This window comes from Aplysia californica, unplaced genomic scaffold, assembly GCF_000002075.1.
Source record: "Aplysia californica isolate F4 #8 unplaced genomic scaffold, AplCal3.0 scaffold00063, whole genome shotgun sequence".
In the NCBI taxonomy this organism is placed as follows: domain Eukaryota; kingdom Metazoa; phylum Mollusca; class Gastropoda; order Aplysiida; family Aplysiidae; genus Aplysia; species Aplysia californica.
The window spans coordinates 854670-869903 of record NW_004797333.1 but is presented as its reverse complement, the minus strand read 5'-3'; the positions used below and the strand labels follow the sequence as shown (position 1 = coordinate 869903).

The 15234-nt window shown below is 39.1% G+C and overlaps 1 protein-coding gene across 1 annotated transcript in view; it reads right to left on the bottom strand.

Annotated features, from left to right (window-relative positions):
• Positions 1 to 7008: 7008 nt before the first annotated feature.
• LOC101853145 overlaps positions 7009 to 15234 on the bottom strand; it is a 44192-nt gene continuing 35966 nt past the window's right edge. The window contains exon 3 of the mRNA XM_005093410.3: positions 7009 to 7421. Coding sequence (XP_005093467.1) covers positions 7223 to 7421 — 199 coding nt within the window. The 3' untranslated portion in view covers positions 7009 to 7222. The remainder of the gene's footprint in view (positions 7422 to 15234) is intronic.

Below are 15234 nucleotides of genomic sequence, written 5' to 3'. Positions count from 1 at the left end.
TTCTTCTTCTTCTTCTTCTTCTTCTTCTTCTTCTTCTTCTTCTTCTTCTTCTTGGTTTTAGATGGCAATGATTATAAATCGCACATACCTTGTTTTTATTTTATTTTTAAAATGTCAATGATCTCCTTGCAATGAGTGTCTGCTTTCCATAGCGAAACATTAACAATACATACATGACCTGTTAACCAGTTTACACAAGTCTTTTGTCGTCATTTCATCATTTAAAAATTACTGTGCTTTGCAACCGCAGTCTGCCGACAACTTCTCCGATTACCGAAAAAAATCGAAAAATCTATTTGAGTAATGGAATTATGTCCCCAACAGCATATCTTCAAGCGTTGTCGAATAACAAGAATGCCTGTCCTCAAAGAGTTAAGCAAAATTTATCTGACATTTAATGGCCCTCACAAAACCTGGAGATGTGTGGGCCCAAAATAACTTGCGTATTTTATTCCACATATATTTCAGCTTTTTAAATTTTGTTTACTATTTAAAGGGTGAGGCGAACCATGAATGGAAAACGAGAAAGGTATTTAATCGTGTTCCTTTGGTATTCATAGCTCTCCTTTAAAAATGTGTAGGGTTAAACTTATCAGAGCAAACACCTGAAATATAATTGTTATGCTACTAAGAACAATCGGTGCTCACTGCGTTCAATATCCTCTGCGCAGTAAACCAACAATTTGCCAAGGAGCCGACTGTTTGTTCGAAAAGCAATCCCACGCTCATTATCTAATGTTTTCCTTCTTTTCAGCGGCTGTTGACTTCCTCTGGAAATTAAATCCTTCAACTGCAAGGGCTCAAAGAATAAAAGAAAGGTCAACAAGGAAAAATGACCGTTCGAAAATAGAGCTGCGCAATTGATCCTTGGAAAATCCCCAAAAGAGAGCGGCACACGTTCATTGATAAAGTTACATTGGCTCCCTGCTGAAGCATACATTGATTACTGAATTGCTCTTTAAGTAAGGTCACAATTCATGAACAACAAAGCATCACAAGATCCTGAAGACCTTATATCAAGTCATATGTACCATCAGTCATCAAGACATTTGAGATCTGTGAATGAATCTCTTGAGAGTGCCCCCCCCCCCCCCCCAGTTATTGTCAAATAATTTGGGTGGAAAGTTTATTCGTCCTGCGCCCTCAAAATTTGGAATCAGTGAGAGAAAGAGAGGTGAGATACATACATACATACATACATACATACATACATAGAGAGAGAGAGAGAGAGAGAGAGAGAGAGAGAGAGAGAGAGAGAGAGAGAGAGAGAGAGAGAGAGAGAGGGGGGGGAGGGAGAGAGCAAGTGCTTATGAAAAGTCTAAAGACATACATAATTCAACACTATGCTTCGTTATCTTAAAGCAGGCACTTATCGCAAGGAAATCAGTAGATCTAACAGGTTTTGCAGAAAAAATATACAATGTAACACACTATGAACAGTTCTCAAGTTTATAAACTAGCGTTTATAGCCAATAATCAATGTGAGAGGTAACTACAAAAGTAGATATAGTTGTTGTAGATCTAACTGTCTGCACTGGAGTCACTTTCACAGGATGTTTAAATCTCATTTTTCAGAATACTCTAATCATGATGTGTCACGACGCGGTGGAGTCAGGCACTTGTCAATTTTTGGGCATATGGAACTATTGGTATATTTCCTAAAGCTTGTTCATTTGTCTTGCTTTCAATGAAAACAATTCTCATCTATCTAGGATAGAAGTCAAAATATTTGCGAGTAATTGAGGTGGGGTTCACCCGTTTTAAGAGGCAAAATAAGCGAGAAAATGGCCACTAAATTAGGGTGACTTCCAAAGCTTTAGAGTCCTAGGCAACTCTACATTTACAATTTCGCGCCTTTAATTAATCCTTTTCAATAAAATCTACACAGACATGTTCTTTAAATAGACACAAAAGGGCACTGAATCAAAAAACAAAAAATTCGATAAAAATTGTCCAAGGGCCAGAAAATTGCTGGTTTCTTTGATTTTGACGAGCGCCTGATTTCACTACCACATTTTCTCTCAGCAGCCCGGTGCTGGTGGCGACAGAAGCAACAGAATAGTAGCAACAGGAAGCCCACCAGTACTCAGTACATTCCCCCATGGCGGTGCTTCTGACTGAAGTGTCTTTACGCCATTCCCAAAGGGGGGACATTGCCATGTTCTGCACAGTAGAATTGTAAATGGGCTGATTCATCAAAGTCATGCTCATAACTGTGCCTGAACTGCAACGGGGAACTGCTGCTTTTTCTTTCCTAATCCTTACTGTCGTCATTCCTCTACCTTTTTGTATGTTTATCACACTCTTGGGACCTGGCATTTCCAGGGTACCTTGATAGTCGAAGCAGAATTTGCGCTGTTGAAGCTAGAGAGGTGAACAGAGAAAGCCTGATTCCTTGTATGGACTTCTCTGTTGACGTCGACCCCTTGGAGCTCATATAACCGTATTATGCAATTGCGAGCTCCGTAAAAACTCTACTAAAACTAAAACTAACTCAATACCACATTGCCTAATAGGCCAACCGGTTGAGAGGTAACACATTTGTGTGGCATCGTGGTGAAATCAGACGCAACTCATCGCACCCGAGCTACGAGCATGCTCAAGCTGCCTCGCGCTTCCGTCCACCGAGCTATGACAATAGTCGAATCAAAATACCAGTCCACAAAATCAAGTCCGACCCACTTATCCAGGTCTCTATTGAAAATAACAGGTCAGCTATAGCTTGTAAAAACCTACGCTAGCGTGTTTTGATCCAGTTTTGTGCCAAGCAGGAGTTAGTTTTCTTGTTTTGTCACCGCAAATCAAGTCAAGAACACGAGCACTGAAATCTTCATGGACGAAAAGAAAGAGAAACAAACAAACAAAACAAAACGAAACTGTGCCACGGCTATTTGTGTGTTTGTTAAAATACATCAACCATGTTTTGTTTTGTTTTTTTGTATTTTTTTTCTTTGGGCATAAGCGGCAAAGAAAGTTAAAGTAGACATAAATCTAGAAAAACAAGGCGATCAGATTGATTTTAGAGCCTTGAAAGCTTCGAAAAAGCTAGATCTAGACCATACGATAAGTTGCTATTGGTAAATCGAGTGACGATGAGTCGCAGTCAGACGAAGAATTTTAGTTTTTCTCTGCTCTTTCCTTTCTCTTTCTGTCTTAGAAATAGTAAAAGAACATTTTAAATAAAATCTATGCGAAATTTCATATTGATATCTTAAATACTTTGGGCAGACTGATTTTTACCCTGATGTGCACTGCTCGCGGCCATGCAGGGTGAATAGGGATTTATTGAAATGACTGCTCTTACATTGTCAAAAGTTCAGTTCCCGAGTGGGGAAGTTTGTTTTATTGAGGACCTCCCGTTTTTTTCGGGGGGGGGGGGGGGGGGGGGGGGATGGGGGTTGTACTGCGCTATGATCAGCTCGGGTTGGCCCCGGCATTCAGGGTAGAAGTTGTCTGCCTGCCAAGTGAAGATGGTGAAATGGTATAGGTGTAGCGCCCCTGTCAATACTATTAGGTTATTTAAGAGTCAGGACCTCTGAGTTTAACGTCCATCTCCGAAAGGACAGAGCCAAATGCAAAATTCGTGCAAAGTGCCTTTCCCAAGAACACAACCTCGGATCGAGCTGAGGCTCGAACCCGTGAACCCGCAATTTCAGGATTGCGAGTCCGGCCTCTTAAGTCTTATTGATCTAAGCGGAATACAAGGGCATAAAAATGCATCATCAATCAGTCGCAGTAATGGCGACTGCTCTGTATCCGCAAGTTATGGAAGGATTTTTGTTTGTTTTTTTTTGTTGTTGTTGTAGTTTGTTTTTGTTGTTTGTTTGTTGTTGTTGGTTGGGGGGGGGTTGGTGTCACAAAGATAACCACCTCTGGAAATTAGGAAGTTCAGCACCTAGTGCGTCAAACCACTCATTCTATTGCACCGACAATTTGATATCAACCTTAAAATCCACCTGCATAGGCCAAGTTCTATATAGCGTTTCAAAATGCAAATTAATCAAACAAAAAGGTCCTTAACAGTTCTATTTCAATTTACTTCGTTAATCTGTAACTTACTGCTCTACGGTTTGATAGTATTATTAGTTAAAAGCACAATTTGCGAAAAACTAAAACTTCTCTAGTTCTGTGAAGGGCACGGGTTTACTCGCAAGACTTGCAAAATTAATATGACCTGCGATAGTATTATGACTGCATGCTGTAATACTTGTTCTGAGTCTTGTTGCTCGGTATCAAATTATGCAGTGGAGTTGCTTACAAATTTGTTGTCGCCGTAATCACGTCTGTCGCCAGAGCTTTTTGTCACGCAATTGATTATGACGTAGCTTCACAATGGGTGATTGCATGGCAAAAACAATTCGTTCGATTTTTGTAACAGTTTACATGTGGTCAAGCAAAAACCCATAGGGAATATTAAAGATAATAATTAACAGCATTTGCAAACCGCAAATCCCTACTCAGCATCTGTCTCTGTGTGCTTTTCAATCTATATTATTTCCCCATCAAACTCTAGAACACTTAGAAGCATTATCAGCTTCCCAGGAAACATACAGCGGAAGCAGCCGATTAAGCTTTTATGTATCAGGTTGTCATTCTAATCATGGCATATGACAGAATAACAGAGGGTGTTATATTCTTCGGAAATATTATAGGATGCCTCCTTAGTGCTTGTTTGTGACTTTTTGTGACATCATTTTCAAACGCCCTGTATCTCCCAATACTACTTGGATTTGCTTTTGCTACAAAATGTATATTTTAAGAATCCGTAGCAATAATACGTCTCCGAAATTGGTATAGTCAAAATGGCCAATCACGCCCAAAGAGATAGGAATTCAGAAATACTAGATACAACGTTTGCTTATAAAAGCGAACCCAAATGAATGGAATGGTACATTGTATATTCCCTCTTGGCTCTCTTGTCCCTATCTTGCTTTCGGGTGTCTCCTTCATAACCGTCTGGTGGCCTTTTATATGACCAAAGTATTGTATATTAATTACTTTTCATTTTTCCTACTTGTGTGAATAATCTGACACGTCTCATTGTTCTGGTCTTTTTTGAAAATGGGCTGGTCACATAGGTGGAGTAAAAGATAACAGATGGACAAGACGCTACTCTGAATAGAGACCAATAACAGAAAAACGATCAAGAGGAAAACCAGAAATAGGAAGCAAAATGACATCAAAGAGCGGACGGGTACAACCTGAATATGGAGAACAGCTGATACAACAGAGAGGAGGTCTGGGTTGGAGGGTTACATCTTGCATTTAAAGAAAACAGAGAAAAAAAAAGAAAAAAAGAAAGAAAGAAAGTAAGAAAGAAAGTGAGAAAAAAAGAAAGGTACACGTGATGCTTGCATTAAATAGTTGACAAGTTTCACAATATTATTAACATCAGTCCAGCTTTTTTCTTACCGCGGGTCCATATAGAGTACGTTCATGTGTAGTGAGGATGTTTATCCAAGCATGCATCTCGGTCATGGGCCAGGCCTTTAACTGGTTTTAATAGTTACTAGAAATAGAGTTCAACTATAATATACTTACTTGTATAACAATTATGAAAACTTTACCGGAACGCCACTGTACCTTTCAATGCAAAATAAATTATTATTTTTCCTCCCAGAAACTTAATTATTCGTTTGAAATAAAGAGTTCGTGATACTGCTGAGAGAGAGAGAGAGAGAGAGAGAGAGAGAGAGAGAGAGAGAGAGAGAGAGAGAAAGAGAGAAAGAGAGGGAGGGAGGGAGGGAAGGAGGGAGGGAGAGAGAGAAAGAGGGGGGGGAGAGAGAGAGAGAGAGAGAGAGAGAGAGAGAGAGAGAGAGAGAGAGAGAGAGAGAGAGAGAGAGATTATAGTGACAGTTACAAGCAAAGAAAATGCTTGTCACTTCACCAGAATACTCAGCTTATCCACTAGTTTAGAAATAGAAAGAATAAAGACAGTTTTAATGATAGTTTGATCTGTTTTCTTGAGCTCTATAAAAGTAACGTCTTTTCAATGGAGTCTATGAAAGTTCAACAGTTACCTTGAAACACTGGGTTAGATGGCTTTCAGGTTCTGCAAGTAATTCGATTACTGATATAAGTGATATTGATCGGGATATTATAACCAGCTCAGGAAAGCGAGAGATTAGAAAGCACCACTGGTTGGAGCTGCACCTTTCCCATCAATTATTTCGGAGGCCTAACGTTTACTGGTGACTTGGTTCAGTTTAATTCAGTTTGGCAAGAGTTTTTCGGCACTTTCAACTGCGTCAAGTCATGAGTGCGCAGGTCTGGTGACTGATAAACTTTCTTTTTTCTTCAAGATTGACCCTTTATTTTCTCAAATGATTATATAAAAGTAAGATGTTATTGCTATGAATTCTGTTCGAAGCCGACCGTGAAAAAACACGACCTGTGTGCTTTTCCCAAGTTATTGGGGACTTCTTTCATATTTTACTTTATGAAGACTTAATTCATTTTATTCTTACGCCGTCTCTTGAGAAGCTGTGGGTGTGCGCAGAGAACATGTTCTAATATTTACATGCAAGCAACATTATTTCTAACGCTCCTTTAGGTCGTCTACGTTGTATATTTCATTTATGTTCTGTTAAATGAAGTGCAGACGGTGACATTATAATATCGTGCCTTAACAAACTCTTCCTCCAATTGAGTATCTATTGAAAACTTCCCTACTCCATTAAATGATTTCTTTGTCCTATGTCTCAGACGGTTCCTATTTCCGTGATTCAAGAATACGTCCAGATTAGATAGAGAATGCCCGTGATTGTCTAGAAACATCACGCCAGAGAACGAAATTGCAACCTTTAGAAACATGCGATAACGCACGAGGAAATGGCTTGGAGGTCAAGGTCAGAAATGCCAATAAGTTACATGTAGATAGGGGTTTCTTTTTAGTGGTAAAGAAGTACCACAACTCCTTTGGTGACTAAAAGACAGCTTTTTATTGAACAGCTCACTGAAGACTATTCTGATTACCAAGAAGAACATCAAAGGATAACGCAGTTCAAATTTCAACTTATAAACATTCTATTTTATTTCATATTCCGTTCGTCAGCCATATTTGAAATGAGCCTTTTGGATTAGGGAGACAGTTCTCGGTATGACTCGGAACACGAACTATGGTTGTTTGGTATAATTCAAGAAAGATGAATCAGAATGTTGGTACGACTCAGGAGCATGAAGTCTCATCGCTACTAGCCCAAAGTTGTCCACCACCAAGATTTTATCTTTCAGGCCACGTTTGAAGGTCGTACACATTCTGGTGTCGGACGTGTAAGACACATAAAGACACCAGGGGTTGGACTGACAGACGTGAGCACACTCCATGTAGGATCTGACCAGGCCCTCCCACAGTACGAGGCGAGGGCTTTTGGCAACCGATAGTCCGGGCCACACATTCACAAACGTCAGCTCTGTTGTATCTGTGAAACCAAAGGAGATTCGGAAGGTAAACCAGGACAATGACATTTGTTTTGAGAGTTACTAATTTCATAATAGCTAATTCACCTCTACCCCTACCCCTGCCTTCAACTTCCACCCTCAACCCGGCAATACAGTCTCCTCTCCTGTAAACAGACCGACCGTACTGCCTCATCTAACAGAGGGGGGGGGGCGTTAACATCTATGCTTATGTATGCCTCTCACTCTCGCCCGCGTAATTTCTGTCTTTCTTTCTTCTCTTTTTCATGGTGTAATCACAGAGCCAAGAACCCCCCCCCCCCCTTAAAAAAAAACCCAAGAATGGTCTATGCGTGTCTAGCAGAGCTGTCTGTACGTCTGCGGAAACAGAGTGACGAAAAGTACGAAAGTAATTGATCTAAAAATTGACAATTTGAGACTGGCTCTGTGGAGATGGTGTCTGTGAGGACGTACTTTCTAATCTGTATTTTTTTGGGGGGGAGGGTGAGGGTGGGGGGGGGGAATATTTCTTAGAAGAAGATTTAACAAAAAGAATGAAGTAATCTTAAGGATATAAAGAAATTACTCCAACAGTGACAAATAAAGAGTGTGACACCACGTCCACCAAGGCCCACAAATGCAGAGTTTCCATTAACCTTCTGAATAAATATGCTTAAATTAATATAGCATGTCAGTTTTGTAACATCGTGTAGGATGTAAGGCAAAACTATTTGTAGTAAATACTGCTTGTGGTGATTATCCATTGTAAAGCAGAGACAAAGAAGATTAACACAAATGTAGGGAATCTGAACAAAGGCATCGGCATCGATTATATAAACCTCAATGAATTTTAATAAGTTCAGGAGTTTGGAGAAAAACAACGTCACCAAAGATGGAAAAACGGACGGAGAAAAAGAAACTAGAATACAAAAGCTGACGATGTCAGTGCCAACATGCCCCTCGACTGGTACATTCAAATGGAGACAACGTGCAGATTCATCAACGCCATCTTCGTTCAAACTTTGATTTATATCAAACTGGGATTCAGGTCAGTCCTCTTGCAGTTAGTCTATTGGGAAACATGATGGCTCGAAAGGTCATCCGTATAAGACGACGAGACTAGGTTCAAAATTATATCTTTAGAAAATTAGTTGGAACCAGGGGCGAAGGCTGACTTGTTTGACAGGGTAATCAAAGTGAAACTGGACCAGATATGGCCTGGGGATATCACACAAGAACCTTGCTCGAGGCGGCGACTCAGAGTTGTGAATGAAAACATTCATTATTGTATGTTCAACCGCCAAAATAATCGGGAAAATATCTCATTAAATATCAATTCCAATTAAAATTAAATGTAACTTTAGATGTGAATACACAAACACAAAGCAAAGAAGCAGAGATGTCACAACTAGATCTAATTGTTATAGATCTATCAGGGAGTCTCTAACTCTTTGGTAGAACATGACAATTATCATTTTTTAAATTTCACATTTGGCTGTTTTTTGTCTAGCCTTTCGCGGCCACGAGCCTGTGTCATAATCGAGGTCACGATCTGATTATAGGGCAGTAAAAAGTCGAGGGAAAAAAACAAGCACTCGAAGCAGTCGAGAGATTATTAGGAGTTAGTTCCCCTCACATCTGTGAGGTAGACTCGACCAGTGTAATAGTTAGCTTACCCAATCAGTGCTTGAGACTGATTATAACTGTGGCCCGAAAGGGGTGAACAGGGTATATGTGGCAATGAAACAGTTTTGACTGCCATGCACATGTTCCCTTCAATTCTGTTGGTAGACTCTTCCAGACTCACTTTAAGCTTACTTAATCAAAGCTTTGTGACTGCTTATGGAGTGGCCCAAGAGGGATGAACAGGCTATTTCTGTGGCAATGAAACCGTTTAGAATGTTAGGATTACTGTTCATTGTTGATTATGAACGTCTTTTTACATTTAATTTATGAAGTTTACGTTTATGGGTGAATTTGACTGCGACAATGTTTCAAAATTAGAAAGGGAAGCAGTGAATATTTGATTATATAGACGCTTCGCCTCTGGTTGGAACCAAAAAATCCATCACATCAGCCATCAATAAAGCATTGATTTTTGCACCAAACCTGGTTACCGGAACACCACACAGTCAAGCGTGCAGCTGATATAACATACAGTGATAACGAGGCCAGTGGACGGCCCAAAAAAAACATGGCTCGATAGATTCAAGTAGACTTTACGATATTACAAAATCCTAACTAGGCATCATCTGACAAGCAGCAGGCGGGCACCAGGTCTTTCTTTGCACTACGCATCCTGGGGTTATTATTATTAATAAACAGCAGCGCAAAGAAGGGCAATAAAGTAAGATTGCAATAAAAGCTAGATTAGACACTTCACTACCCAGCTATATTGATTTTCACTAGCAATCAAGAAAATCAAATGGATTAAGACTGGAAATGTAAGTGACGCAAAGACATAAAAGTAAATGCAACCTGGTATATTAACTGGAGATCATTAAAAATCTGTCATTGTCTGGTTTAATCTCAAATAAGAGTTGATGCACTCCGTCAGCCCTTGTTGAGCTACCATACAGATGACACTGGCTCGAATCCCAGACGATATTTTCTTTAACTTTCTATATTTGTGAAGGTTTTGTGTCTCTCCATCGTCATTGATCGATCCCATTGGGAGATAAATCGGAGGACCCATCTCCATAATAACCTTACAATTTTGAAAGAGAATTAACACTTAGCCGCCTAATCTCGCCGATTCGCGATGTTTACCACTCGTTTTCTTTGGATGTTCCCCAAAATATGATGATAAAACTTAAGGCACTATAAGGTTTATATCTGGCGACTAAGCAGTAGTTGGCTATGAACCTGTCATGCAGGTGGAATTGAATTTCAGAATTGGAAACTAGAAGAGTTTGAACTCTTTCTCATCCATTTAGGAAGGTTTGCCTTTACCCCGAGCCCTGTTCTTCGAATTATAGTTTACCAGTGTGCTAATTGTAATGATAACGGTGACGCCCATTCTCAGAGGGAGAACCGTACATCTATGTTGGCATTTCGGAATGAAAAGTCATTCTGCTGATGAATGTGCAGGTTTCACCACTTCGTGAAGTTGCGAGCTTCGAATATCAAGTGTGTGTGGGGGGGGGGGGGAGATATATACGCAGGAAAAAGCTTAGAAGCCTCGAGAAGGGAAAGTAATTGGAGCACTCTGCCCTGGAGCAACCTTTATGAAAAGGTTATAAAAATTTCTACTGTACCGTTCGTAGAAACTTTAGACTATGTTTCTTTGGAATTCAACATTTGATGATAGAGACGGTCCTACCAGAATAGTTGCATGTATTACTAATTCAAAGAATGTCACCTTATTGCCTCATTTTAACAACAGCATATGGTAGAATGGATTATAAATAATTCACTACTCATTTATAATGAAAATATGTTCGTATTGTGAGTTTCTGGAAGCGAAAACAAAGCGTAAGAATTGGCAATATGGTTAGACGAAATTATTTCTATAGCAACACACCACTAGGAACGTAGACAAAGCACTGAAATTTTGCAGGAGTTGAGTGGAGCATGACAATGGTCATGAATTCAGAACCAGTTACTCCCATCTCAATGACTACCGCAGTTAGAAGTGTTTCAAGTGTTAATGGGTTTGTTTGTTTGTTTGTTTGTTTGCTTTGGTGGATTTGGGGCGCCAGCAACGATACAATACAGATTATTTAGGAGCCGGCCCTTAAACTCTCCCTCTCAGGCCAACCCGGGCCTAGAGGGATACATTATGGCCGAAATACCAATATACTCTATAAAAATGTTCTCCCCAGTCGAGAATCGAACTCGGGCCGCCTAATTGCTACGCTACCGACGCCGGTCGTGTTAATGTCGACTTAAAGAGGCTGGTTAACGTTTCAAGATTCTCTTCACTGTGGTGAATATTACAGTACCGTTTGAAGATTTTACACTATCTGCCCCACACGTTGATGAATTATTTGACCAGAGGTCAAGAAATACCTACTTATCTTTACAAGCTACTATTTTATAGTCTACGTAATTTGATGAGGACATAACAGTAACAATAGAAGAATTTCTGTTTATAGTGATGATAGTGAGCACTAATCTGGGATAATAAAGAAGACTATAAAAGTTCATTTGAATCAGGTCCTTGGGCAGTTCTAAGCACCACTTTGTTCACAAAAGTATTTTAAAAGCTGAAAATTTAAAATATTATAGCCCAAAAGTGCTAAAAAATGCCTGCTGAACTTCGCTGAGGAAGCCCCCAACTTTTGTCAGCAAACCGCAACACGATTCAAAATGTTTCAAAATATAAAAAATTAATCAAGACATATTTCAGCCGTCACTTTGAATTAAAGCCCATGACATCTAACCGAGTGAAAACATCTAAAACAGAATCTTGATCAAATGACCTTTGATACTGTGCAGAAAATCACCCAGTGCTTCATACATTTCATTTTGATTGAAAATGAATCAAATATTAACCTGAAAGCAAATAACAAAAATAATGGCAACTCAAGGAAAATAGTGAGATATTTCATTCCAATGCATAAATTTGGCTTACATAAGTTTCCACATAAAGCATTGAACTGATTTTCACATTTGGACGTCCGAAAGAAAGCCCGAACGCCATGTATCTTGAGTGTGACACAGATATTGGTGCTCGGGTTGTAAGGTTCATTTGCTCTCTTCCAGGATGCCCAAGTCAGATTGGCCCCATGCGTCCATACGTGCTCTTGACGATCCGGGATCCAGCGCGGGCCGATGAAAAAATACGTGTTATTTTGCCTGAAGTATGGACACAGAGCGGGATTTGGGGGGGGGGGGGAGGGTTAGATCTATTATTACTCTGAGCTCGCTTTTGCGAAATTTATAAACACTCCACTAGTCTGTGAAAACGTGTACATTTCGTGCTAGTTCACTCTGTGCTTCTATTCAGGCATCCTACCAAGAGTACAAATGTCCATGAGAATAGATATCTACATGTAATGATTTATTCAGAATCAATAAACTGTTATAAAATATCCGTTTCATACCTTAGCAATGTTACCCTGTCAAAACTTGCTTTGTCTTCCTTGATGTTTCGGTTTGATGAGCTCGATGACGTTCCTTGCCCGAACTAAACTGTTATCTTTCAAACATCATTTACAACGTGTCGTTTTAATAATAATAATAATAATAATAATAATAATAATAATAATAATAATAATAATAATAATAATAATAATAATGATAATGGTATGATAATGGTAATAATAATGATAATGATAATGATATTATTATTATTATAAAAATAATTATAATAATTATAATAATAATAATAATAGTAATAATAATAGTAATAATAACAATAATAATAATAACAAGAACAATAACAATAATAACAATAACAATAACAATAACAATAACAATAACAACAACAATAACAATAATAATAATAATAATAATAATAATAATGATAATATCAATCATGATGATAGTAATAGAAATAGCAATAAATAACTTGCATTTGTACAGAGCGCATTTCATTTTCAGCGTGTTTTATAATAATACACAGAACTTTGTTCAGCCAAGCGGACACCAATTTTTAAATATTGAAAAAAACAAAACATCAACGCTTTCTACAAATATAAAGATTTTTAAATTATTATTTCAACCATGAGTGTGTTAAACGCAAAATTACACTCAAAAGCGTCCAGCAACAGGGGTGGGATAAATCCGTTTGTTCTGGTTTCGAGGTAAAAATGGTAAAACCACGAAAGGTGCACCCAAAAAACTGGATATATCTCATGTTCTGAGAAAGTTTTGGAGAAGTTTGGGGAGGGAGGAGAAGGTGTTATGCAATAGAGGCATGGTTCCTATGGGATGAGGCCACACCTCAAACGTCAAGAGTGGCCTTTGTATGATTACAAGAAAGGTTTGGGGAGCGCCTTTTAAGCCGAAAATTTACGAATTTATTGTCACCACATTCCCTCAAACTGTAGTCCTTTCAATTCTTACCCTTGGGCTCTTTTGATGGACAGTCTACTGAAACAAACCACAAACAATCAACCAGTTGAAACTCTATGTCCAAGAATCGACCTAGAAACATGCCACGGGGTTATTTAAAATTTCGAATGGCCTATTGGAGATTGTAGGGAGAGAAATGGTCGACACCTGGAGGTGCAAACAGCCATCACCTTATTGAGTTTATCTAAAAGTTGCATCACTTTCAATATCAGAAGAACAGTATCTACGCTGCTATACATCTCTATCTGTTATAGATGTTTAATCCAAAAGAAAAGAAAGGAAAGAGCGATTAGACATATTTGCAAAATTTTAAACAATAATACACAAGTAAAATGTTGGACAAATGCCCCGAACGACTGTTAACCAGGAGTAGCAATAAATCAAACATTTAATCGAATACCGTTAGAGGCTGGTGTAAACCATGCTTGCCAAAACTGTTTCAAAACTTACCGGTACGTGTCAAATGCTTCACGAATCAGATGTACGGCGTAGCGTCGTTTGTAAGGAGTGTCCACCACAGCCAGCCCGTCATACCCGAGCTGACGACATTTCTGTGAGGCACTGTCTGCCGACTGTTTGGTTGTCAAAACCTCGAAACGTTGTAGATTTACGACATGTACCAAAAAGAATATCAGCAGGTATCGGACTGTGGCGACGCAATGTGTCTTTCTCCGATAGTGATGCATTTTCCAATAAAGGTACAAACCCAACAGATGCTTCTATGTCTCTTTCGTACTCCACTTACCAGCGAATGACTGGGTTTGCGAAGTTGGTACCGAAACTTTGACCCCCAAAACTGCAAAGATCTTGGCATCATAGAAAGAACAATGCATAATTTCGATGTTGAGGTTCAAAACACAACGTAAGGGGAGCATATTTGCAGAGCCAACAAGCTAGGAGGCACTCTCTTTCAAAGGACCTTCAAATGTGCTCTAGTTAGAATGCATTATTAGCAAGGACGACACAAAGACAGAAATTAGAGATAATAGGTGGTGTCCTTTGAGGTTTGACATATGAATAGACAGTATGACGAACTCAGCAAACAGCAGCTGGACCAGAAGAGGCAAATTATGAAAAAGTTGGAAACGAAGATACGACAAGAGAGAGAACTTTGAAACAAAGGACGCAGAGAGGAACTGTGGGGAAATATCTACAAAAAGCCAGAGAATGCAAATATCGAAACTTTTGTCGGACTTAATAGACTGCACACCAGACACTTCTGCATAGTCTTCTGTCATAATATGATGTAGTGGTCCAGGAGCTATAGAAAAACTGAAATGATTCAGGAGCGTCGGCTGACTTTGGCAGGGTAATCAAAGTGAGACAAAGAATCAGATAGAGATGAGCCCACACGCGAAAAGCTTTTCCACAATATGAACACATTATTATTGACAACACTATTTGTTTGAGACGATATCACAGAGTTGTGAATGAAAATAGATCCCGAATTCATAATATGTGCATCCTCCAAAGTGATCAATAAATATCCCATTCAATGAGTATTCTTGCTTTGGGCAAAACGCAATTATAACTCAAATTGTACCTTAAAGTCTTAAACGGGTTGAAGTGTCTGTCATTTTTTCCAGGAGAAAAAAGGGAAATTTCATTACAGGAACTATAGATCTACGAGGAAAATCAGATACATGAACTTAAAGATTAACAGTTTGACACTGAAGGAAAGGCGTATGCAGAAAGAAAACATTTCGAAGAAACATTTTGGATTTCACCGTGAGACAGAAACTAGACAGACAGACAGACAGACAGACAGACAGACAGACAGACAGACAGACAGACAGACAGACAGACAGACAGAGA